Genomic DNA, 26,268 nt, shown 5'->3' with positions numbered 1-26,268 from the left:
TTAACTTTCAATGTTAGTATTATGCTAACTTTTAAACTGATAATTCCGTTTTGTGTGATCATCTTAGCCATTCTGGATTACAAATTTATTATTTGATTTATATCCCACCCTTCCAGCAGGAGCCCAGGGCAGCAAATTTACAGATTTAAATTGTTAAAGAAGGGCAAAGTCTTTGTTGGCTCCAGTCACTGACTTTGAAAATAATTATGGGGTATGCAGTTGATCCCAATAATGATAAAGAAATTGAGGGTTACACTAAAGTTTCAGCTGATTGCAATGACAGAGAGGATGGTTATATGCTCAAAGTGTGTTTTTGAGTGCATGGCTCTCACATGCGCAAGTATGAGACTAATAAGGCAAAGGATATGTGTTTGGGGATGTTCTATGCTAAAAAGTCAGATTCCATGCCAAAATTAATGACACTTGCATATACTGGGAGAAGCAGTATATATTATGCAAATTAATAACTGGGACAGAGAAGGAACTGCAAACAATGAAGCTCCACTCCTATGTCAGAATGTTAAAGGGCCAAAGCATGGTAAGTGGTGTCCCAGTTGTCACCATTCTGCACAGGATGCAAATTGCCAAGCATGGAACTCCATGCAGTATGTTACATTTAGAGGTTTTGTAAAGCAGCTCTTTGAAAACTCATTTCTACTTATGTCCCATATATTACCATAACACCGGGGAGAGGGTTTTGAGAGGTTATCTTTCACCTATTGATTAGGAAGTCTATAGGGCCATGAACCATCTTTTTCAATTGTTGTAAGAAGCTGTTAAATTGAACATATTTAATCTATGGACAGCCCTGCATCTCCTGTCACCTGACAGAATTTATTAAACTTCCCATACATACTTTTTGCAAATGCCCTATATAATGATGAGTAAGCCTTGGTTACTAATGATGCATTTGTAGCCTCTGAATTAAACATGTCAGGCCTTGTGGGCTGCTCTTCTTTGATTTTGGGGGCATGTTGCTAGGCAGTGATTTTATAGTACATGCCTGTTATCTTTATGGGCTGTTCTATTTTTTAAAAAAAATGGAAAAGGAAAAGGAAAAAAAAATATTATGCAGCAACTGGCATTGCAGGGCTTTTATAGTGATTATATAACTAGTGAACCATTTGCATTCACCACTATCAACACATTCCAGGGAGCAGCACAATTCTGGAAAAACAACCACTTTAATAAGACAACTGCAAGCACCTCAAACAATTGGTTATTGTTACAACACGGGGTATCGTCTCACAATCTAGTTATTGCAAAGGCATGTAAATAAATTTAAAATGGACAGAGTCAAGAAAAAGTGGTACCAATATTAATGTGTAAAACCAGAAATAAATTTACATTCATTCCACTGACTTCTAAAAGAGGCTAAAATACACCTCTGTATTTTACATTCTAAAATCTGTATTGCCTATGAGTTCTCTTTTGGAATCTACTTAGCTTTTTTGTATGAAAACACTTAAAATTGTGTGCAACTTACAAAGGAATATTAGTTCCTCAATATGTCAATTCATGGGGAAAAATAAGCTAGTGCAATTTCTTTTAGAAACATGTAAAGCTATGTATGGAAGGTGCATGATCTTTCATCGCAATGTAAATTTTGCATCATTTCTTTTCCTTAAATGCAGCACCTTTTTTATCCACAGTTAGTAATTCTGCACAAAGAATGCTGTCCAGGCTCTCTTTAAATTCTTAAGTCTAGTTCATCAACCATCTTGAAAAAGCAGTGCCCTGTAACTATGCCCTTACCTCACAATTGTAAAGCAAATGACATCTTCTTACAAGCACTTAAAATACATACATTTTATCATTTGAATAAAGTCTTAGCCTTCCTTTAAAATGCCTCTTGGAGAATCAAATCTTGTAAATTAGAGCCACTTTCTTTCCAAGAAAAATACAGGCACTGCTATAGAAAGGAAAGTTTTTGCAACTCCTGAAGCAGTTTGAAATCCACTACATGCAATTTATACACTACAAGTCACTCTCAATTTAATAGCTTTACTCTGAAAATTGTGTCCCCATCCCATTTTTAATGGAAATAAACATTTACAAGGTGCATTTACATACACTATTTTACAAGAACAATGTCCCTTTGCCCAAATAATTGTACGTTTTCTCAGTTCTGACTTGATAATGTCTCACACTTGTAAATTATATAATACTCAGCTAAAATATTTTCCATAAATAGTTACAAAACCTGTCAAAACACGAGGGGAGAATAAAGGATGTTTTGTTGAAAAAGTTGAATGTCTCAATGCCACACAACACGAGAAACAATGCTTAAAGACACATTAGTGTTTCTGCAGAGAGTCAGTAAAACTACTAGCTGAAGACAAAAAGACTACCCTCCTCCCAAGAACACAGCGCACAAAAAGCAAAATGTCAAACAGTACCTCAAAGCAAAATAAAGATCTGGGTTGAAGCCAGCTCATTTATGATCCTTTTAAGAGAATTTATGACAGTCACCATTTAAGTCTGATGTATAGGAATGTGGGTGCTGGCCCAGAGTTATATCTGGAGATTTTGCTAAGAATTCAACCAAGGGTGCCTAAGACATTCACCAGCTGAGGCTCGTTTCTCTGGAACCATTTCTAGCATAGGAATCAGAAAATCTGTAAACTCTGCGGCATCTTCCTGAGGCCAACCATACTTCTCCACAAGAACATCGAAGAGGCTCCAAGGTTTCAGTTTGGTAATGTGTCGAAGTTCTCCTGCATTTTTAAAAAAAAGAAAATAAAAGGAATAAAAGGAATTAGATCTGTTGATTTTCATCTTGATCTTCAGGGAATACCTATATGAAAATGAGGCCACGAAAAACTCATTTTCCATGGTGTTTTGTTCAGTAGGCAATGCAATAAAGATGCTTTCATTGATATATTCATTCATTTGGGGGTTTGGGCCCATGCTATATGCAAAGATTCAAGGTGCGTAGCATGCTATCAAAAACACATTTTTCTAATACACATATATAACACTCTTCATGCATTAAGAACATAAGAACATAAGAAGAGCCTGCTGGATCAGGCCAGTGGCCCATCTAGTCCAGCATCCTGTTCTCACAGTGGCCTACCAGGTGCATAAACCTGTAAATAGGTGGTTAACCATTCTTTTCTTCTGTTGAGGACTGCATTTCCTCAGTGGTATCCTGTGGGAGCTGCATGGTTGCACTGGATGGGGTCAAGGCCAGCAGTGACTGGGCCAAGATCCAAAAGTGTGTGGGACACCCCTTTTCTCTCTCTTCCTCCTTTTCCTCCCTGCTAAGTGGGCAGCTAGGGAGGGATAGATTGCTCTTGCCAAAGGTCTCAACTAATTGCTTGCAGAGGCTCTTGAAATTAAGCTTAGGTTCAGAGGTTGCCCACCCCAGCTGTAAGCTATAGACTTCAAAAGCATCATGTATGGGTTGCAAAGGCTAATTGTAGTATACACTGGAGATTAAGAATGGATTCCTGGTTAGCAACAATAATTGCACTAGAAACCAACAATCTGGATAGGCCCCCAAATATGTTTCCAATCTATGTAAGTAGCAATCTTTTAAATTTACTATGAAAGACATTAAACTACTCTAAAATGCTATGTTTTGATTTTGAATGAATTTTTTTCCATGGACACTCTTAGATTTGGCCCCCTCAGGTAACATATTCTGCACTACAAGACTGGCATGCTAACCCTTTAAGATTATTTTTTAAGTTATTTTTTTAAAAGATATTTGTTTTTATAAATGTTTTAAATGTTTTATCACTTGTTTGCCGCCTTGAGCTCCTTCTGGGAGGATGGGTGGGATATGAATTTAATAATTAATTTTTTAAAACCCTGTTTGTAATGTATAGCAACCTCCTATAAAGGTTTACAACTGCAAGGGAAACATGATGCAATTTGGAACAAGTTTGTGCTTCGGTTATAGTTTAGCTTTATCTGAGAACCAACCACCAAAGATGTACAGTGGCATATATGCCTCTCAGACCTTCCCATTTACACAGGTACAAATCTTTTTCTTTCTAGACTTGTCTTATGCAGTCATCCACAGAGTTCTTTACCACAACTAGTTACTCAGTTGTCAGTCAACCCATAGTGGGTTGGAGTAGGAAAATTGATCAGGGACAGGGATGAACCTGAGGAAAAGGACTGGAAATGGTAATGGTTGTTGACGATTTGTTCAAGTTAGCCCTGCATGCCAGTGACCACTAATGTGTGCTATTTAAGGGAGCAGCTGAAGAACTGAAGGAGATAGTTTCAGATTGGTGGTAGCATTGAGGATGAAGAACCATCCTAATGGATTATTGCAGTGGAAAACCAATGGGATAACGGGAAACTATGTAGTAAGATTAATAATGTGTTTGAGAGCCCACTTGACCAAGTAAATGCACGGTATCTGAAATAGGTTTCTTATTTTATTTTAAAAATATAATTTGTAACATTAATTCATTTTATTGTGCTAAGACCTTTTAAAATTTGGTAGCAAATACCAAATGGTCATAAAGCACCTCAGGACTACCTCATACTTAATTCATCATTCTGTTTTGACAAGGGGAAGGATTCACTACATAGGTGTGAAACCTTAACAAAAGAAGAAACTTGATTTAACGGAGCAATTCATCTTTCCTAAAGCACTGGGTACGAATAAAGCCACCTGAAAAGACAGCATTGTCACATCATTGCACATCTCCGCATGCCCTCCTTTTTAACATTAGGTTAGGAAAGTGCAATGACCAGTATAAGCTTTAGGTATAAATATATGAGGGAACTCAGCATTCTTGGCAGCATGTCACTATGTGCAGCATGTTCCAATTACACAATAAAGTGTATCAAAAGGCATTTTAAGGAATTCAGATTGCTGATAAGCCACAAGGTGGCAATGCAGAACGAGGATTCTGTCTACTACCTATCTATTTTAAATAAACCATGTCCTTTTTCATCCTTGCACTTTTCCCTTGAGAAAATGAAGCTCCCATTTACCTAAGTAACCAAGAATATACTTGGTTGCGATTCAACTGTTTCTCCACCCTCTGTTTCTTTTTCAAATTCTGCTGATCTACCCAATATCTCATGAAATAAAGTTGGTTCAAAGTTGAAACAACTGTGTTTCTAAAATAGATCAATTTATTTCAGCAGAGCGTATTCTCTAAATATTTATGTATGGTGCATGAGCTTGCACAGACTTCACAATCTCTCCTATAAAACCATCCCCCTCTATCAATCATCCTTGTAGAATTGAATGTAAGGGAAAGACACTGTTAGAGAGAAAAGGGAAAAAATGATTCATCAGAAGAGAGTTAGTGCAGCATTAGCGGCTAAGACACGAAGTTACAAATCAAGAAGTCACCAACTTGCCTTTGCCACAAACTCACTAGATCCCATTTTCTCAGTCTGAGACCCCCACCTACAATATTGGGATAATCACACTGATTTGCCTTAAAAGGTTTTAAGGATTGCAAGATCCTTAGAGATGGGATCTGTTTGAACACTCAACAGATGAGGCAATCATCTTTGACAGTGGTGGTTGAGGAGGGAACTACATCCAGGCCTCTCTCCCCTTGCCCCTTATCTTCTCAGACTCAAGGTGGCCACAATCTGCCTGCCTATCTGAGCACCCTGTTCGAACCCTTACAACACCACTAATTTCCACACTATGCAGCTATTTTTGCACAAATCAACTTTTGGAAACTCTTTAGTTGAAAAGAATGAGAACACATTCTCACTATATAATGTACAAGTTCCCAGTGGACTATGCCCATGACCGTTGAATACAGGAGATATTGCAGTTTGACAATAAAATTATTCATTCTACACATGCTCTATGTAACTTGATTTTGTGTTCCTATCTCAGCACACCTATAGTGCAGATGTGGAGGATCTGAAAATATCTAAGGCAGCCCAGGTTTACCAGGACCATGCAAAGGAATCCTTCTAAGGCTATCAGTCTTTTGTCACTCAGACCAAATTTTTCCAAAACAAACTATGATTTTACTTTTTTATTGAATACTTATAGAACATTTTAACAAAACTATTATTTTACTTAACATTTTAGCAAGGAAACAAGTTGAACAGTTTCTGAGGGAAGACTGTTAGAAAAGAAAACTAGCTTTACAGTTTGAATAGTCAACAATAAGAGCAAAACGAAATGAACACAGATAAATGCTACATACTCTCATACAATGTTCCAGGGCTGTCTCCAATTTAATTGTTGTGCTCATGGAATGAGTTACACAAGTGCAATAGAACTTCTCCTCCTCCTGTGCTGCACCAAATCTGCTCTGTGGATTCCCCCAACCATCCAGAACAAATCTGGGGGTGGGGTCCATATGAAATGATTTTGTTGGATACAACCCTCAGCTCCTTTCTCTCACAGTTCTTCATTTTTCCAACACTTTCACTAACTGCCCTATTTTCCAGCTTGACTTATATACAGTACAATGGGTTGCACTGAACATTAGTCAAACTCAGAGTAGACCTCTTGAAATTAATGGTCACAACTTTCTTAGGTTCATGAATTTCAATAGGTCTAATCAGAACAAAACGTAGTTGGAGACCTAATATTTTTACTCCCTCTTCCAACCTTTTAGCCAATCAAAGAGGGAGTAGAGTCCTGGCTATTTCTTCTCTGCAAAACTTTCTCCAGTGAACGTTTGCATCTCCTGTGCACAAGAGCCTCTAAAACTGAAAGCAACCATTTTACACCTCAAGTTTTACAAAACGGCTGAAAGCCCTATTCCTTCACAACTGCCAACACAGGAACACACTTCATGCATCTGATGAGTCCAGCCCAAGCTTATGAGAGACCTGAGAGACCAGGGTTCAAATCCCCACTCGGCCATGAAGCTTGCTGGGTGGCCTTGGGCCAGCCATTGTCTCTCAGTCTAACCTACCTCGCAGGGTTGTTGTGAGGATAAAATCAGGAGGGGGAGAACGGACCACTGGTCTTACCTGAATGGTGGTTTTCCCAGATATCTGGTGCTATAACCCACGTTATGGCATGCTACCTGGGGAAAACCATGTTTGTACGCCACCTTGAGCTCCTTGGAGAAAAGGTGGGTTTAAATGTAATAAATAATTAAATAACAAATTAAATAAATGTGTTAATAAATGTGCCATGAGTCTTTTTTTTGCAGAAAGGTAATGGCAGTTTGGAGCACTGACCGCTCAAACAGTTGTATCAGAATGCTGCAGCACAGGAATGAGATCCTGTCAGCATGTAACACTTCTGCTCAGAGATATGCACTGGTTGCCAATTTGTTACTGGGCCAAGTTCAAGGAGTTACTGTTGGGACCAGTTTATTTGCAGGATTGCCTTACCCATATATGCCCACTAAGCCACTTCAATCTGCAGAGCTGACATAGGTGCCACATAATACTCCTGCACCTGTAACCAATTGTTATGTTAGTGCCGTGGAACTCCCTGCCTATTGACAACAAACAGGCATCTTCACTGCATCCTTTTTGGTGCCTGTTTAAAACATTTCTGTTTAGGGAAGCCTATCCAGACAGATAGATGTTAGTGTGTTTAATCTCTTTTTAGTTTATTGCTGTTTAACTTTTTTTAATTACTGGTTTTTGTTTGAATTTATAATTTTAATGTTTCTTGTAAACCACTTAGAAGTTTGTTTATACAATCAAGCAGTATATAAGTTTTGTTAAATAAATTTCTAGTTTCAGTCTTTTCAGGATAAGAGCAGAATGTATATCTGATCGATTGCCTGATCATGTATCTTTTGTGGTTAGAGACTGCACAGTATTTTTCTTCTTTTAGCCTGAGCCTCAAATACTTGCTATTACTCTGACTATTCAAGTATTCAATATAAGGCAGCAACAGCGCACTTTATTTTTGTTTGTTTTGTCCTTCCAGAAAAGTACAACCTCTCTTTAATTGATTTCAGATGGAATAAAATCTGACTAACAGATATATAATATTAAGCCCATTATTTTGGATATTCAGTACTAATGATAAAATAGATAAGTCTGCAATTCCCTGTTCTTCTTAAAAATGGATGTTTACCAAACTTCTTTAACATACTCTTTAAAATCAACAGCTCTTCATTACCCATAAAAAAGTGTTCAGTATCTTCTTTTGGAAAGAGCAAGAGTTTAAATTAGGGTTGCTGAAATACTGTTACCTTTTTTGGTGAAAAACTCCTTGGAATATTTCCCCAACATAGCGTATTTTCGAGGGATTTTCCCCAGCAGTTCAATGATCAATGCTATGTGATCTGCATTGGAGAACATTTCCAGCAAAACAGAAACATACGACAGTTTAATCAACACATTGCATGCACACACTAACACTGGCCCGGTACAGACAGAAACAGATAACTGAAAAAGCAAGAATGCTATTAAATGTGAGGATGAAAGCTATGCACTTGTGAGGCAATTTAGAAAAACAATTTATTTCGCCAAAAGAAATAAATTACAAAGTGACTGCACTGTTTGTTTTTCACAAAGTGAAACAAACATCTGTCAGGCTTTTTTTTTTGAGCATTTGTTTTGCAAATAGAGATTGTTTGCAGTATTATCTTGGGATATGCAAGTGGGTGATACAGACTACTGTGAGCCAGTCCACTTCTGTCTGCATCACGGCGCCTTTCAAAAAGAAGAGGTACTACCTCTGCGATTGAAGAATTCCCGAGAATATTTTCCAGATAGAGCAAAGTGCCTTGGGATATTGCCTAGCAGCTCTATGATGTGTGCTATGTGGTCTATGAAGGAGAGAAAAAAGGATATAGGAATGGGAAGGGCAGGGAGAGGATGGGATAAAAAGAAGAGGAAAGAAAATGGAATTAGTTAAAAAATCCAAAAAAGTTCCAAACACAACAATGTTTGCAGAAAACCCATGCAGAGGTTTCAGGACCAAAGGAATTCTGGCATCATTAGTAGCACTTTCAAAGAAAAACCAAGTAACTGATGCCCATGTTGTTATCACCACAAAGGACACTACAAGCAAACAAGCATGAAAAATGCACAGGTACGCTGATGGAAGCAGGGGTTAATTCTGGCTGGTTTGCTTTTCATTTAGTAATCAGCTTTCACAAACAGAATGTTCAGCATTCTAAATACTGTGTCAGTTCTGTTTCCAAAATGCTGTAGCAGTGCTTCAATGTTTCCACACACAGATGCAGATCTTACAGGACAAGAGACTAATCTTTTCAAGGCTTAGGAAAGAGGACTGTGTATGCAGAAGGGAGATTGTCCACCTACTGCTACTGATAGGACTTTAAAGAGAAAAAGTGTGATGTTTATAACCTGAAATGAAATGTGAACATTTTTGTCAACAGTCTACTTGAAAAAATAAAAGAATGCTTCTTCATGTTCCTCTGCATCTATAAAGAGGCACAGGGCAATAACTAAATGTTAAAGAGACACATACCCTCATCTCTGGAATAGTCTTCACCAGAATGTGGTTCAAACAGATAATCACCAGTTGCAAGCTCAAATGCCTAAAACAAGATATAGAAGGGAGATTCAGATATGACATTCAAAAAAAACCCACACAACACACACACTTTGTTTCTATGGATGACAATGACTGTAAAGTTTATGCTTAGGTTTAAAGTGTAAATGAGAATTACTTAGCTAAAGAGCATCTTCTGGAAGTCATAATAGTTTAGTGGGCATATAGATGCTTGTATGAAGCCTGGGGTTTAATTGCTAGGCTGGAATCTAAAAAGCTGTCTTAGGCACACCTAATGGGACTTTTTTTTTATTTGAAAAGCAGGCCACCTTGCTGTATCACAATCTCCATCTGGAAGTCTTCTTTTCAGAAGTAGTTTGCCATAAAGCCCTCTTGGACACACACAAAAACTGATGGCACAAGTTCTTTGGATCCCATCCCTGGCTTTTAAATGGGGGCAAGGGGGAGGTCATAGCTGGAAGGTTTGCTGGATAATTATGCTTATGCTGGTTTATCTGTAAAGTATATCGTATTTTATAATTTATTGTTTGGGTGAAATTGGTTTTATTGACTACTGTAAGCCACTTACAGTCATTCAAAAAATGAGATATAACTATTTAAATAAATAAATAGTATTCTCTTAAGAAATAGAAGGTAATGGGGTTAGGAAAGGACCTAAAGATGTGAATTTAGAATCATTCTAGTCCAGAAGAGTCAGTTGTAGTCTGAACCAACAGTCTCATCTCATCTTTGTTGTTTGCGGTCATTGACCAACGATACAGATACAAATATTTAAACGCAGAAAGGCAGAAGAATTACATATAAACAAGTAAAGAAGTTAAATTATATAACTTATATATAAACAAACTTTAAAAAAGCACCTGATATACTAACATTAAGATGTATTAACCATCTGTTTCCTTATAGTATATGCTACAGCACACAATTTTGCCACTTTAAGAGTTAATTCATTTCTCAAATCTGAGAGAAGGAAGGAGATATAAAATGCATCAGATCTACCTGGTAAGTTTTTTAAAATTGGAGCAATATCAAAAGAATGAATGTCCTTATAATATGAACAGTATAACAGGCCATGGGTGATTGATTCAACCTCACCCGATTGGCATGGGGAGATGTGTTGGGAATAACAAATGTGCAAATATCTCCCCTCCAACAAGGCTGATGGTAAAGAGTTAAAACAAGCCAATTGAAAGGTTCTACGATACTTAGGGATCTCCAGTGCATAAAGACAGGCTTCAGGGACAAGATTATTATAATTCACCGGAAACAAGTAACGTGAGGCCCAAGCTCTGTCTTCTTGTAAGGCAACATCCCTAATCCAGTTCTTAATCATTTCTTTGGCCTTTATAGGTTCCAGTTGAACCAGAGCTGAGGGATAAAACCCTTAAAGATCTAATTTATCCTCAACCATACTTGCTCAACCAGAGGTCAGGTTGTCTGTTAAAATCAAAGGGGCTAATCCTTGAGGGCTGAAATTTAGCTTGAGCCAGAAGCTTAATGCATTTAGCCATGTTCATGCTTCAAGAGAAACCAGCCCAGATTCCAATCTGAGTAGGGCATTTGGAATGCCACATGGGGCACCAAAACTGGATTGTAGAAACTTGGGCTATATTGCCTCCAGGGAGTGAAAGTCTTTATAAATGCATATCAGAGAGCCATAGAGTAGTTGGGCCAACATCTTGCCCTGGAAAACCTTGATGACAGAGGGGATGTGAGAACCCCCTTTCGAAAAGAAAAATCTAAGAATAGTGGAGATAGTTCTTTGGGCGTTCTCAGAAAGATGTGCAATTTGGGCTCTCCACAGGCCAGTTGTTTGAAAGACTATGCCCAAGTATTTATATAACTTGACCTGCTCAATATCGTGCCCATTGACCCTCCATCTGTGCAAGATAATAATAATAATAATAATAATAATAATAATAATAATAATAATAATAATAATAATAATACATTTAATTTATGTGTCGCCTATCTGGCCAATGGCCACTCTAGGCGACGTACATACAATAAATATGGCAGAATACAATATAAAAATACAGTGAAATATATAAATTATAAGAGCAAACAATACATAATAGGAGGCATTTAAAACAGAAGAATATTAAGCCTCCCCAGAAGTCCCGAAAGCCTGCTGAAAAAGCCAGGTCTTTAAGGCCTTGCGGAACATATTCAGGGAAGAGATGTGCCGAAGATCTTGTGGGAGGGAGTTCCAGAGGGTGGGGGCCGCCACTGAAAAGGCCTTCTCTCTAGTGCCCGCCAGCCTAGCTGCTTTGGTTGGCGGGACTGAGAGAAGGCCTTGTGTGGCCGATCTTGTCAGGCGGCATGATTGGTGGCGTTGTAGGCGCTCCTTTAGATAAACTGGGCCGAGACCGTGTAGGGATTTAAAGGTTAAAACCAACACCTTGAATTGGGCCCGGAAAACAACTGGAAGCCAGTGTAGATCGAACAACACTGGCGTGATGTGGTCCCGGCAACGACTGTTTGTGAGTAATCGAGCCGCCGCATTTTGAATAAGTTGTAGTTTCTGGACCGTTTTCAAGGGTAACCCCACGTAGAGCGCATTACAGTAATCTAATCGAGAGGTGACCAGGGCATGTACTACCAGTGGGAGCTGATGAACAGGAAGGTAGGGTTGCAGCCTACGTATAAGGTGTAGTTGGTACCAAGCTGCCCGGCTCACAGCCGAAATCTGAGCCTCCATGGACAGCTTGGAATCAAGTACAACCCCGAGGCTGCGGACCTGGTCCTTTAGGGGTAAACTCACCCCATTGAACTTCAGGTCAACGGTTCCCAACCTTCTCTTGTCCCCCACGAGCAGTACCTCGGTCTTGTCGGGGTTCAGTTTCAGCCTATTCCTTCCCATCCATCCACTCACGGATTCCAGGCACTTGGACACGGTCTCCACAGCCAACTCTGGTGAAGATTTAAATGAGAGATAGAGCTGAGTGTCATCCGCATATTGGTGACACTGCAGCCCAAATCTCCTGATGATTGCCCCCAGCGGCTTCATATAGATGTTAAATAGCATGGGAGAGAGGATAGAGCCCTGTCGCACACCACAATTGAGAGGCCAAGGGTCTGAAACCTCCTCCCCCAATGCCACCTGTTGGTACCTATCAGAGAGAAAGGAGCAGAACCACCGTAATGCAGTGCCTCCTATTCCCAATCCCTCTAGGCGATATAAAAGGATACTGTGGTCGACAGTATCAAAAGCCGCTGAGAGATCGAGGAGGACAAGGAAGATAAATTCTCCCCTATCTAATGCCCTCCTCATATCATCTACCAGAGCGACCAAGGCTGTTTCAGTTCCGTGACCAGTCCTGAAGCCCGATTGGTATGGATCCAAGTAATCCGTTTCATCCAAGTGTGCCGACAACTGATTGGCCACCACTCGCTCAATGACCTTGCCCAAGAATGGTAAATTCGAAATTGGGCAAAAGTTATTAAAAACTTGGGGATCCAAGGAGGGCTTCTTTAAGATGGGCTTTACAATTGCCTCCTTGAGGGCTGATGGCATCACACCCTCTTTCAAGGATGCGTTTACCACCGCCTTGATCCCCTCACCCAACTTCTCTCTGCATCTCATGATGAGCCACGATGGGCAAGGGTCAGTTAGACAGGTGGTAGGCCTTACAGTCGAGAGCACCTTGTCCACATCCTCAGAAGAGAGAGGCTGAAAATGATCCCAGCATACCGGCATGCAACCGGTCAACTCCGATTCATTCACTGTATCCACGGCGCACGGGATCAAGCTCCGTATGTGTTCGATTTTATCAGCAAAGTGCTTAGCCAAAGTGTCACAGGAGGCTTTTGACTGTTCCAAGGGTTCCTGAGCAACTGGACCGACCAGGCTTCGGACCACTTGGAACAACCTCCTGGGACAGCACTCTGCAGACGCAATAGAGGCAGTAAAGAAAGCCTTCTTTTCTGTCCTTATCGCCACTTGGTAGGCAGTTACTGCTGCTCTAACTTGTGTCCGGACACCTTCGGAGCGGGATTTCCGCCACCGGCGTTCTAGTCGTCTCACCTCCTGTCTCAGAATACGCAGCCGTGGTGTATACCATGGTGCTAACTGACTTCTATTCAGGGGGAGAGGACGTTTCGGAGCCACCCGGTCTAACGCCCCGGTGATCTTTCCATTCCACTCCATCACCAGGGTTTCAACCGGGCAACCTTCAGCAGGTTCCAGTTCCCCTAGTGCAGTCAGGAATCCATCAGGATCCATCAGGCGCCTGGGGCGGACCATTCTAATAGGTCCATCACCCCTGCGGAGAGGGTGTGGCAGCGTGAAGTCCATGTTTACCAGATGGTGATCTGACCATGACACAGGAGTGGAAAGAACCACTCCCAACTTCAGAGCACTTTTCTCCTCTCCCAGGACAAATACAAGGTCGAGAGCATGACCGGCTACATGGGTGGGCCCAGTATTACTGAGGTGCAGTTCCCAGGAAGCCATGGTTTCCAGGAAATCCCGAGAGGCTCCAGTGAGAGTGGTCCCGGCATGCACGTTGAAGTCACCCAGCACTAACAGTTCTGGGGACAATGCCCGTACAGCCGAGACCACCTCCAGCACCTCGGCCAGGGAGTCTGCTGTGCAGCGGGGTGGGCGGTACACCAGCAGGATCCCTAAACTGCCCTTCGGGCCCAACCTCCGGTACATGCAGTCAACAACCTTGGTCCTATGGAGAGGAGATCTGGCAAAAACCAAGGACTCCTGGTAAATGACTGCCACACCCCCTCCCCGCCTGCCCACCCTCGGCTGCTGTGCGCAGCGGAAACCTGGCGGACACATGGCCTCGAGAATGGGTGCAGAGGCCTCATCCAGCCAAGTCTCCGTAATACATGCCAGGTCTGCACACTCATCCAAGATCATGTCGTGGATGAGTGAAGTTTTTTGTACCACAGACCTGGCATTGCACAACAGCAGACAAACGTCAGTAGGAACCTTGCGTCCCCCAGTTATCGTCTGGTTTGGGGCAGACCCGGAACAGGGGATGGGTATAATGCATCTACCCCCTGTTCCCCTATGCTATTCCCCTATTGTAAGTTCTTCTTCTGTACAGTATGCTGTAAAGGCACAAAGAGCTCTCCTGAGTCCTACTTCTGAGTAAGATAATAGTATCATCAGCAAACAATAAGGCAGGAATGGGTTCACTAATTTGGGCGGGTGAAAGTCTGGGTTTGTTAAAGTTGGGACTAGTCAGTTGATGTAAAAATTAAATAATAGGAGGGGGGCAGAATACATCCCTGTCTCACTTCTGTTTAGTGGGAGTGAGGGGGACAGATGACCCTGCGGGTTGCACCTTACTCTAAGAGAATAATTTTCATGCAAGGTGCAAATTCATATTAATAATCTGCAATCAACAGAGGAGGCCTCCAGTTTTGCCCACAGCCTGTTCCGGGAGATACTATCAAATACAGATTTAAAGTTGACGAAAGCTGGAAAAAGAACTCCATTGGGCCTACAGCTATATTTCCTAATCAGATGATGTAAGATCAGACACTGATCAGTGATGGAGCAACCAGACCTAAAGCCGGCTTGCTCCTCAACTAATATATTCACCTGATCAAGCCAGTCTCAAAGTTTCCACAATAGATGCCTGGCATAGAGCTTACTTACTGCGCTAAGCAGACTATTTGGGCGGTAATTGGAGGGGTAATCCTTTTGTCCCTTTTTATATATTGGGATGATAATGGCCAGGCCCCAGTCTGTTGGTATTTGAGCTGATTGATCCATAAATGTAAAAAGTGAGTCCAGGACTGGGGCCTACCAGTTTACATTGTTTTTTATTAGCTCTGATGGAATACAATCAATCCAAAGAGCCTTCCCAGGTTTGAGTAGAGTGACTAATTTTTTTATTTCTTATATCAAGACTGGCTGCCATGAAGGAGTGTCTGCCAAATTAATAATTGGGGTTACTGCAGAGTCTAGCCCTGCTGAGTAGAGTGCACTAAAATGGGTTTCCCGTGTCTTGGCAGACATGAAACAGGTCATCCAAGGAGGCTCTAACTGAAGCCCACTCCCCACAATACGCCAAAAGAGAGAAGAATAATTGCTTCTAGCTGCTTGGAACAACTGTGCCCAGGCTTTGCTTAATGCCTCCCTCTTTTTGATTAGCAACTTGTACCTTTTTTAAAAAAATGTAATGCTGGGGGAATTGAGGTAGCTTTACTTAACCTGTAGTGTTGATAATGAGCTACCAGCTGTTTCTTTGCTGCCACACACTCTGAGTCAAACCAGGGCTTTGAATTGTTTTATAAAGTGGGAACTAATGGGACAAGAGTTTTCTGTTAGGACCTGTTGCAGTTCAAGGGCTAAATTTTGCTATGTGCAAATAGCTCTTTCAGGTGAGTTTGTTGTAATAATCTCATAACAGAATTTGAAGGCCCTATCAGATCTAAGAAATTTAGTACTTATCTCATCTACCTTGTTTAGACCATCTGACTCTTTTATGGTCCTCAGCAGATGTAAAATTTATGCCAAACTTATCTGCTAAATGAGTAGCCATGGTTTTAATTTTAAATTTCAGAAAGATAGGTAAATGATCACTGTCCTGATGTGGCTCAACTTTAAGAAGGATCAAGCTGTCCAGCAAATTATGTGAGGTCAGAACATAATCAATTGTGCTGACACCACGTTCTGACCAATAAGTAAATTAACCAGGGGAATCACCATAAGATGCTCCACTGAGAATAAATAAATCAAGCTTGGACACAAGTTGGGCCAGATAGAACCCCCTCCAATTTAATTTGGTGTCTTTAGAGTGGCGGGGGAAAGATGAACGTCCAGTCTCATGTATAGGGAGTACGGCATTAAAATGAGAATACAAGACATTGTCAGAACCTGCCACAACCACTAGAGCAGGGGTGGCGAAACCATGGCTCGTGAGCCACATGCGGCTCTTTGACATATAATGTGCGGCTCTTTGACATATAATTTTTTTAGAAGTGTCTGTGAAAATTTTGTGCAGGAGGATGGTATCATCAAATTGTAAGAAGTGAAAGTATGAAGATGAAAACAGAAATTTTAACCCAGAGTGGGAGGAAGATTTTGCATTCACCGTTAAAGGAGGTAAACCTTTGTGTCTTATCTGCAATGTGTCACTCAGTCATTACAAAGCCAGTAACTTGAAACGCCACTATGAAACAAATCACAAAAACTTTTCATCTGATTATCCACCTAAATCAGAATTACGGAAAAACAAGTTAACTGTGTTAAAAACATAACTAAATAGCCAGCAGACACTGTTGACAACGTTCAGTAAGGAAGCCGATACAACGACTGAAGCTAGTTTTGTTGTATCATGGAATATTGCTCGTGCTAACGCCCATATTCTGATGGCGAATTTGTTAAGAAGAATATAGCTGAAGTTGTTGCAGTGTTAGATCCAAATAATACAAAACTTCAGCGACTAATAGCACAAACACCAGCTTCACACCACACTACAGAGAGACGTATCTCCCAGATCAGTGCTGATGTTGCAGGCAAAATGCAAAATAAAATATCCTGAACTGAAGAAAACCAGTGTGCGACTCATCTCAATTTTCAGCACAACATACTGCTGTGAATCACTGTACTCTGTAAGTTTGTGAAGTCGAAGCATCGTGCTATCCTTACAAATCAACACCTGACGGAGCTAATTCGTACATCCTTGACAACATATCAGCTGGATTTTCAACGACTCACAGCCAAGATGGAGAATCATAAGACCACTACTAGCAGTAAATAGCCTGATAATTGTAGCAATGTCTGTTTGTGTCATAAGAATATTATAAGACTATAATTTTGTAATGTGGTATCTGATTAAAATGTCTCTAATTTTATTGGTTTACATATTTTCCTCCATGTTTTGACCAGATATTTACTAAGACAAATAAATATCATTAAAATATCTGTTTTCACCCCTTTTATTTGCATATTTTTCTTAGATGTTTCCGTAGTTCATTACCGTATTAAATATGCTCAATTAAAATAATAATCACTGAGGATTTTGAAAACATTTGGTATATATATGATATGTGTACTTTGTGATTATTGAAACTAATACAAATTAACAGTTTAAAAACTACATACATGAATAAATATTATTATGTACATATATTTCTTAAAATTTATATACAATTTTTGTAACAAAATGTGCGTGTAACAATAAAAACGTGTGTGTAATATTTGTTCATGTCTTGCAACTGTCAAACATCTGAAGTTTATCGTATGTGGCTCTTACGTTAAGCAAGTTTGGCCACCCCTGCACTAGAGCATTAGGAAACACAAGGCAAAGTTTAGACATTCTTCAAAGGTAGACCAGTTTTCTCTTCTCCTGGATTGAGCTCCCTGGGGGGGAAGATAGATATTAATGATCAAAAGACTACAATAACTGAAATTTACAATACAAGCCAAGGCCCATCAATCACATGAGTCTAATTTAGTTACTGTAGCCTGAAGCTTTGTAGACACCAGAAGAGCCAGGTCTCCTTTGGTTCTTCCCCGCCTTTCCCCTACTGTGGCCTGGAGATCAATTGTAACAAACCCAACCATCTCTGCTGAGGTTTGCACCCAGGTCTCTTGGAGCAAAATTGTATCAAATTTGTCTAATGTACTTTTTAAAGAACAGCTGGTATAGCACACTGGGGAGGAGAGCCTGGCTGGGAGTCCAGAGGCTGAGTTCAAATCCCCGCTCGTGTCTCCTGGGTGTCAAGGGCCAGCTAAAGATCACACCCACAGTGAGTGGCTCAGGGGTGACGTGCCCTGCCACCTGTGCAGCCGTGGGCAAGCTGCATAGTCCCAAAGAGCCCAGTTGTCCCCTAGTTGCAGACAAGGAAGGGGCTGGCTTGTGCAGCTGTGGCAAGCTGAGTAGGCCTTAGCCAGCTGGGCAGGACTAGCCTCAGAGGGAGGCAATGGTAAACCCCCTCTTAATACCACTTACCATGACAACCCTATTCATAGGGTAGCCATAAGTCGGGATCGACTTGAAGGCTGTCCATTTCCATTTTCACTCTTTAAAGACAGGATCTGACTTCTTAGAGGCCCAGCCAGCAATGTTCCATGAAAGGAGCTTAATAGCACCGTGATGCAATATATCGGTAGGTCTTTTATACTTCTTCACATGGCAGGGGGTTAAAAGGACCTTCCGATAAGTTGTTCCATTGCTGCTCTGAGGTTTTGAGCAATTGCTGACATTCTGTTGGCTGCATACATCCTCAAAATTGCCCATCCTGTCAACATTATTTAAAATATCTCCAATTTCATGTGATGTTTTCCTCCTTGGGGCCACAGGTTTTGATGAAATATTAACTTCGTCTGGTCTTAGCCAGTCTAATTCCTCTATTGTGAGCAGGCCACCCTCCTTAGTACTCAGCATGCAACAACTGGGTATTGGAACTTGGGGGCTGGAAATTTCAGAAGATGGCCTACACTGATTGCTCATGTTTTGAGATCTGATTTCATGTGGTTCCAGCCATTGAAAGGCAAGCCAGTCATATTTCTTAGGGCTACAGACTTTAAGATTGACAACAGGGGTTTTTCTTAGGAATACAGTCTTTAAGATTGACAAGAGTTTTTGTTGCTTCAGGTTCACAACAATTAGCACCATATGAAGCAGGCGTAGAGCTCCGCTCCCCTTTCTTAGGGGAGACAAAAGAATGAGGTTGCTTGGAAGGTTTTAATACCAAGATCTCAGGGCCAGATTTCCCTTCACACTGGGGGGTAAGGGTTGAGATCTAGAAACTCGCCCCTTCCTGAAGGACTTCCTTTTTCCTGGAAGGTGGTTCCAAGGTCCATCTTGAGGACATGATCTTTTTGACTGTTTAAACCATGGGAAATCTCAGAGTCTTCTTGGAATTTCTTTTTTAATAGTATTTGTAGAGTGGAGAGTCTCAGCAAAATTGCATTTTGTTCTTGTGCAGGCAGGATACTAAAGCTGTCAATAAGCATGAGTTCTTTGCTAAAATCCTCTAGGGCAGCAGTGATGTTATCAGTCCCAGCTATCTCATTGTTATTAATGGACCCAGAAGGCTCTACGTTAGAGCTGAGTTTACTTGACTGATGTTGAGATACTGGGGTGGCGTATAAATCGCAATTATTTCTATCAATTTCCCTAAGGGGGGGGTCCTTGTTAAGAGGGCCAGGAGGGGGAAATATCTGGCTCCACGATGACCCAAGGGGGAGAGCTGGGGACGTATCCTTAAAATGCCTCCAGACTCTCATGCCCCTACTGAGAAATGATTGTTTGGCGCTACTAAATGCAGTGAGGCAAAAGTTATAATTGCCTGGGCAGAATGATTATTATAGAAAAGATACCCTACCTTCCATATAGCATCTGAATCTAAGGCGATCACACAGAGATCTTTGGCAAGCTGTACAAAGTGAGCTATATGCTCGGATTGCGTAAGCAAGCCCTTTGGCTTAGGGTAGTTGGTGAAGACCAGGTTTTGATTCTGGAGCTGGAGTTGCCAAGATGAATTTTCCAGGGAGATATCCGAGGGATAGGTTTGCTGCAATTTCTCCAAGAGAGGAGGAGTTATCATATTAAGGAGCTGTGAGATTGACCATGGGTCCTGGATGACTCCTGGGACATCAGTAGTAGGCTGAAGAGTAAGCTGGTCTGGCTTCAGGGGTGAACATGTTCTCGGGAGTGAATTGGTAGTCCCCATATTGTTGTGCTTCTTGGATGCAGGGCTGTGGAGTTGGTATGTCAAACCTTCGACTCCGACTCCTCTATTTTTCTATTATCCGACTCCGACTCCATTTTTCTACTGTCCGACTCCGACTCCTTCATAAATGGCAAATGTATATTAATGTATTAATATTAATATTAAAATATTAATTTTATTTTGAAGTTGGAGTCAGTACATTTCTACTAACTCCGACTCCAGCCAAAATTGCTTCCGACTCTGACTCCAACTCCACGACTCAGACTCCACAGCCCTGCTTGGATGGTATGTTTTGATTCCTGTTTTTTCCTTCCAGTAGCTTGAATAGTCTGTTGAAATTCATTCTAGCAGAATTTTTAGGCTTGGTCTTGTTTTTGACATTTTGGGTTTTTTTTATATTACAAATAACAGGATTACTTATTTTTGGCCTGGATTTCTTGTTAGCCAGCCCTAGAGATTTTTCCTTACTTCTCCTGCTGTCAGGGATTTTACTCAATGGTTCAGGGTGTAACACTGGAATAGGGAACTCATTTGCTGAAATGTCAGCATGGGTCAGTAAGATCTTTTGTTCAGCAGCTTGTGGACCGAATTCTTTGCTTTTAGAGTTACAGTCCACTTCTGAGTGGCGTAGCATCAAATCTGTTAAGGTTGTTAGGAGCTCCTTGCACTCTGAAAGGAACTTTTTGTCTGGGCAATATCATCTGCCCACCCAGTGAACAGATTCTGGATCAACTCATGTTGGTTGCAAAGCAAGTTAGCAGTAAGGTGGAAATCAGAGTCCTTATCATTGATCAGATGAGCAGAATGAGTAGGCGAGTGTGGAGAAGATGAGTTGGATTTATCATTGTTGATGCCAGTAGAGGGATGTAATAATTTCAGTGTTTTAGGGTTTCCATGGGACTTGGGTTCAGATGGCACTTCTTTAGCCATCACCAGCTCCTCAGCTAAGCTATGCCTATCATAGCTATGCCTACCATTCTCCTGGGATACACAGTCAAGGTTCTTTGACATACACAAAGGAGCCAAGGACCAATCTAAAATCTCATCCTCATTTGGTGTAGCAATGGGGTCAAGGTTAGTTCTTTCCTCCAGAGTGGGGCTAAGAAAGTCAGTGATTTTTAATTGGTGATGAGCCTTGACAATGGAAGACAACTTCAGTCACTGGGGGCAGTCTCAGTTGCTTGTAATTTTCTCTGGTGTAAACCATTAGTTTTATGGAGGCAATAACAGCAGTAACTCCCACAAGGGCTGGGTCCTTAGTTAATCAAACCCTTCTGGGATTAAAAGTCAAAACAGGGTAGAATAAAGCTTCCTCACCTGTCATTCTCAAAGATTCATCTTCTCAGTAATTAAATAGTCGCCACTGATCTAAGTAAACACAGCACCCCCCATATAAAGTTGAGAGGACGTCCAAGATATCAAGATTGAGTTGGTTCTCTTTCAGCTCCTGTAAGTAATGGAGCAACTAGTAGTGTCCTTACTAAAATGCTTTCCTGTTCCCAGCTTCCTTGGGAGTATAATTTAAACAAAAACAAAAACAAACAAGAGGCTCAAAGTCGTAGCCAGTGAGCAGAAAGATAAAATATTCAAATATAAGAGATACCCAGAAGCTCCTGCTAATTCCCTGAAAACAGTCTAGAAGAAACTAAAAAAACCCAGAAGATTCCTAATAAAAATAAATAAAAAATATAATTATAATAAGTGATAAAACAGAGATCAGCCGCAGCTCTCAGACAAACACAGCTACTTGCTGCGCCATCTTAACTCCATCCATATATTGAACCAACAGTCTAAAATGGTGTAAGATGATTTACAGAGCTATATTGTACAACCTACTTACACCAACTCCACTACACTAGGTAATATATGTGAAATGTTTGAGATACGTTTTCCCTAGTTATGTATATTTGCCCCTCTTTTAAAACAGGGAGAATTAAGAACAGTTTCAACATGGCTTAATATAAGATAATTATTAGCAGTGAATACAAAACAAGCTTCACAACAGAAGTTATGGCACACACCACTTTTCCCCCATACAGAACAAATCTGCACAGAAAATAAGGCATACAAACAAAACAATGCACATTTGTTTATTTGGAGGGGGGGAGGCCCCAGTCTTCACTGAATAATATGTTACACTGAATTGTTGTGATCATTATATTTATCATTTTGTCAAATTATGATTTGAGGGATAATTAGGGATATAGTGGCAGGAGAGGTATGAGTATGTAACTAGAGCTATTTATGGTACCAAGAAAGCGGCTAGAAGCCTTGAGACATGTGCATATAATCACACAGAGGACATAAGCCCTGTCCACTCAGTAACTGAAGCAATTTGCTGCTGCTTTTACTTTTGCAACCCTGAGAACATCTATTTTTCCAATAGAGTTAAAACACTTGTTTTAATGCAAAATACAAGATTCTTGGGATTTAGACTTGTAGCAAGGCCTGTTTAATAATGACATTCCCTTATCTGAAAACTGGAGAGTATTATCTCAGAGGACAACTTTATACATTACATGTGCCTCAAAGTGTACCAGTTAGCCAGCTGATAGAAGCAGCAGTTTTCTGATCAATGAACACACAAGAAAAGTACAGCCACACTGTACTTTAGATGATGCAAAGCTTTCCCCATCCCCACCCCCCGTCACATACATTTAACTGCATAATGTCTCTCAAGGAATCAAACAAGATTCCTCTGTCACAAGCCCTTAGCCTCCTTAAAAGAACTAAAGTTCCCAGAGAAGCTGACACAGTTAAACCAGCTTAAAAGAAGGTGATAGTGGTAGTGGTAATAACAATACCATTTTCTTATATTAGAATAGCATTTCCCTTTTTGCATTTATTAAAATGCCAGAAACCTCCAAAATCTTGTTGTCGAGTCAATTTTCTAATTTCCTTTTAAATGCTAATTCTTGTGCATACTAAAAATTTGCAACCACTTCCAGACATTTCCTGCTCTCCAGGCACCTGCATGATGACATCATCACAAACACCATGGATATGTCTGTACTCTCTACAGTTATTCTGAACCAAGGGCTGTGCAAAGTACTAGGGACAAAGTAGGAAGTTAGAGGCATGAATTCACTATTCAACAGCATTCTCCCTTGGTCTGATCATTCTACAAGAATATCCCACTGGAATGGAACTATACAATTTAATATCTTCTTTAACTGTGCATGTCTTAATTGTGTTGTTTTGTTGTTTAAAAAACAAATTAGACTCTACACATGTAGCAATGAGACCTTCTTTAAGCTATCATTTGATTATCTGAAACATTATTGATCAGCCAGGACAGATGTAAAAATATAACAACAAAAACAGCTATGTGGGTATTGGCTCTCTCAATGGCTAATGAACACCAATGAATGCACAATGCAACAATAGGAGTCTGATGGTTGAACTGTGATCATTACAATTATTTGCCCTGGCTTCAATCCAAGGAGCTTGAATGAAGACAAGCAATGGAATCACAGTTCTCACTCTCATTCCCAGCAGTGGCACTGGCAAAACTACTGGCAGCTGTGGCAAATTCCTATACATGATGGATTTCCAGCTGGTGTAATCACACACCTTACAGGCTTGTTCAGTCCTTTCCCCAAAGAAACACTTCTTTCTCCGACTTTCTAATGAGCAAAACACAGTTTCATAAAATAATAGTGACAGTCAATTACAGTGTAGTTTCTGACACATTCAGCTCAATTCTGTTTTACTGTCGCAGCAGTTGCAATATAATCCTCAGGATGAGGAGTGATTGATGGCCTCTGCTTTGGCCACTGCCTCTTGTCACACACAGACACAAATACACACAGAGAGAGACTGTGGTAACAGCAGAAGACTTCCAAGTCTGTAAGCATATAGTGGCAAACCTACAGGGCCGGCTCCAGAGTTCTGGTGGCCCTTGGACACAAGGTATCAATGGCCCCTTGTTCCCTCCCTTTCCCCCTCAAACCTCACTCCTCCTTCCTTGTGGCCCCACCCCTGTCAAAGAAAACAAATCTTCACTAATATTGCACCCCGCTTGTAAAATAAAAATACAAAATTTTGATTTATTTTAATTTGTTGGGGTAAATTTACCTATTTTGTAGGCCTAAGCTCCTAAGAATTTGTTCTGATTTACCATGAGAATGATAGGCAGATTATATGAATTATATCACAGTCTGGGATCTTCCACATAGTGTACTGAGAAATAATTCTCATTTTTTGCTGTTGACTTCTCTACTTGAATGTTTTCACAGACAAAAAAGTATGTGTAGGGGGGGTTGAATCCATACTCTTCTGTCATTTGCAAAGATCTGTGAAAAAAGCACTTCAAATAAACATTTCAATTCACCAGGATTTTCCTCTCACATAGAAAGCTACCTTATACTGAGTCAGAAACCCTCATAAAAATGTCTAACAAGAGAAATCACCTTTGACATGTAGTGCAGAATAAACAAACAGCACTGGTGGAGATTTAATGCTATTAGTTCCACTAATATAGCACTTTGTATGAAGGACTGAAAAAGGGGACCTTTCTAGGGACCAACTATTAGTCTCAGAATGTGCCATGTTACTATCAGGCATTACAGATGTACAAGTTTCTAAGTCAGAGAAAAATGATAACTAGGACCTCCTACCAGGTTTCAAATCCCTGCTCAGCTATGAAGCTCACTGGGTGACCCTGAGCCAGTAACTGTCTATCAGTCTAACCTACCTCACAGGGGTGTTGAAAGGATAAAATGGGGAGGGGAAGAACCATCTTTGAGCTCCTTATATAAAAAGCGGAATATAAATGAAAATAATAAGACCTTCCCAGCTACAACTGGGGTGGTGGGGAGGTGAGGGGGTAGGAAGAGAGGGTATTCATATACAAAAGCCCCAGTACAGACCTGAACAATGGAGTTTGCCTATAACTGGAGAGGGAAGGTTTTAACACACACGCACACAAAGCCACTATCAGATCAGTGGGGCGAAGGGAACTAAGGGGTGGAGAGGCAATAATTATTATGTAATTAAGGCTGCAATCCCAACTACATTTACCTGGGAGGAAGCCCTTGTGAATTCAACAGGGATTACTCCTGAGCAGACATTAGAATAGAGATGGTTTTTCAGCAGCTTCCTCCCCTCAGCATTATCTCACTTCTGCTGCTACAAGCCAGTAAGCTGCACCCCTCCTCCCATGCCTGAAACCAGAGCTTAGAAGATTACTTTTAAAAAGGAATAAATTAAAATTACTGTTACATTGCTCCAAAAAGGAATAAATTGCTATTACAATTACAATTGTTCTGAAAGGAATTGATTACTTTACCGTTACTCAAAAGCAGTCATTACAATGATAGTTAAGTTACTTAAAAAAAACAACCTAGAGTGCCTACAAGGTGCTGGCCTTAGCTGCTGCACACCTAAGCAGCCTAAAACAACATTAAAAATAAACAGAGAGAGAGAGAGGTAGTAGAATAATTATTTCTATCCATAAGATAGCAGTGGTGGTCTCTCCGCTGGTAAGGGAGGCGGGGAGGCAGGAGGAGGCCACTGCTCATATCTTTGCACATCAAACCAGATGCAACCCCCCCACACACACACACATACTCTCAGCCAGCGAGTGTCATCTCTCTCACTCAATCACCTCCCAGACCCTGCCCTGCCACTAAGGCACATTCACCCAAGCAAACATTTTCCTCTGGAGTTTAAAAAAGTTAAACCAATGCAAATGCAGCAAAATAGCCAGGGAGAGCAGCAGAAGCCACTCTGCACGCCAAGTGCGAACACAGTATTCACACACACACACACACACACACACACACACACACACACACACACACACACACACACACACGTCATCATCTCTCACCTCCACAGTTCGTTTTCTCCATGCCGCTGCTGCTTCCTTCTCCTCCATCATCCACATCCTTGGCCTCTGGCGTCTTTCTCCCTCCACTACACTCTTCTCCACCATTTTTTAAACAATTGTTTTCTCCACTCCATCCCCATCTTTCTCTCCCCCTCCTCCCTCGTTGCCTCCTAAAAACCCACAGAGCATGAGGAAAGAGCGATGCTGCGCAGAAGCCCAGTTTGAGGCACATTATTTTCATCCATGAATCAGAGGAGCAGAAGACTTCCCCTGCTTTCCCCTGCCAGTAATGCCCAACAGTAATGCTGGAAACAATACAATTACTCCTCAAAAGTAATAAAATTACTCTTTGTTCTATTACAATCAAAATGTAAAGAAA

General features: G+C 40.9%; 1 protein-coding gene across 7 annotated transcripts in view; it reads right to left on the bottom strand.

Annotated features, from left to right (window-relative positions):
* Positions 1-1,990: 1,990 nt before the first annotated feature.
* SRPK2 (SRSF protein kinase 2) overlaps positions 1,991-26,268 on the bottom strand; it is a 227,170-nt gene continuing 202,892 nt past the window's right edge. For 3 of the 7 annotated variants that reach the window (XM_061640418.1, XM_061640419.1, XM_061640424.1), the window contains 4 exons: positions 9,362-9,431; positions 8,601-8,693; positions 8,115-8,207; positions 1,991-2,717 (listed from right to left, as the gene is read on the bottom strand). In XM_061640418.1, the coding sequence (XP_061496402.1) occupies positions 2,533-2,717; positions 8,115-8,207; positions 8,601-8,693; positions 9,362-9,431 (441 nt within the window). In that variant the 3' untranslated portion in view covers positions 1,991-2,532. The remainder of the gene's footprint in view (positions 2,718-8,114; positions 8,208-8,600; positions 8,694-9,361; positions 9,432-26,268) is intronic. The other 4 variants (XM_061640420.1, XM_061640422.1, XM_061640421.1 and 1 more) reach the window with 2 other exon arrangements.

Source organism: Rhineura floridana, chromosome 8 (assembly GCF_030035675.1).
Source record: "Rhineura floridana isolate rRhiFlo1 chromosome 8, rRhiFlo1.hap2, whole genome shotgun sequence".
Taxonomy (NCBI): Eukaryota; Metazoa; Chordata; class Lepidosauria; order Squamata; family Rhineuridae; genus Rhineura; species Rhineura floridana.
The sequence above is the reverse complement of the archived record's forward strand: the minus strand, read 5'-3'. Positions and strand labels throughout refer to the sequence as shown.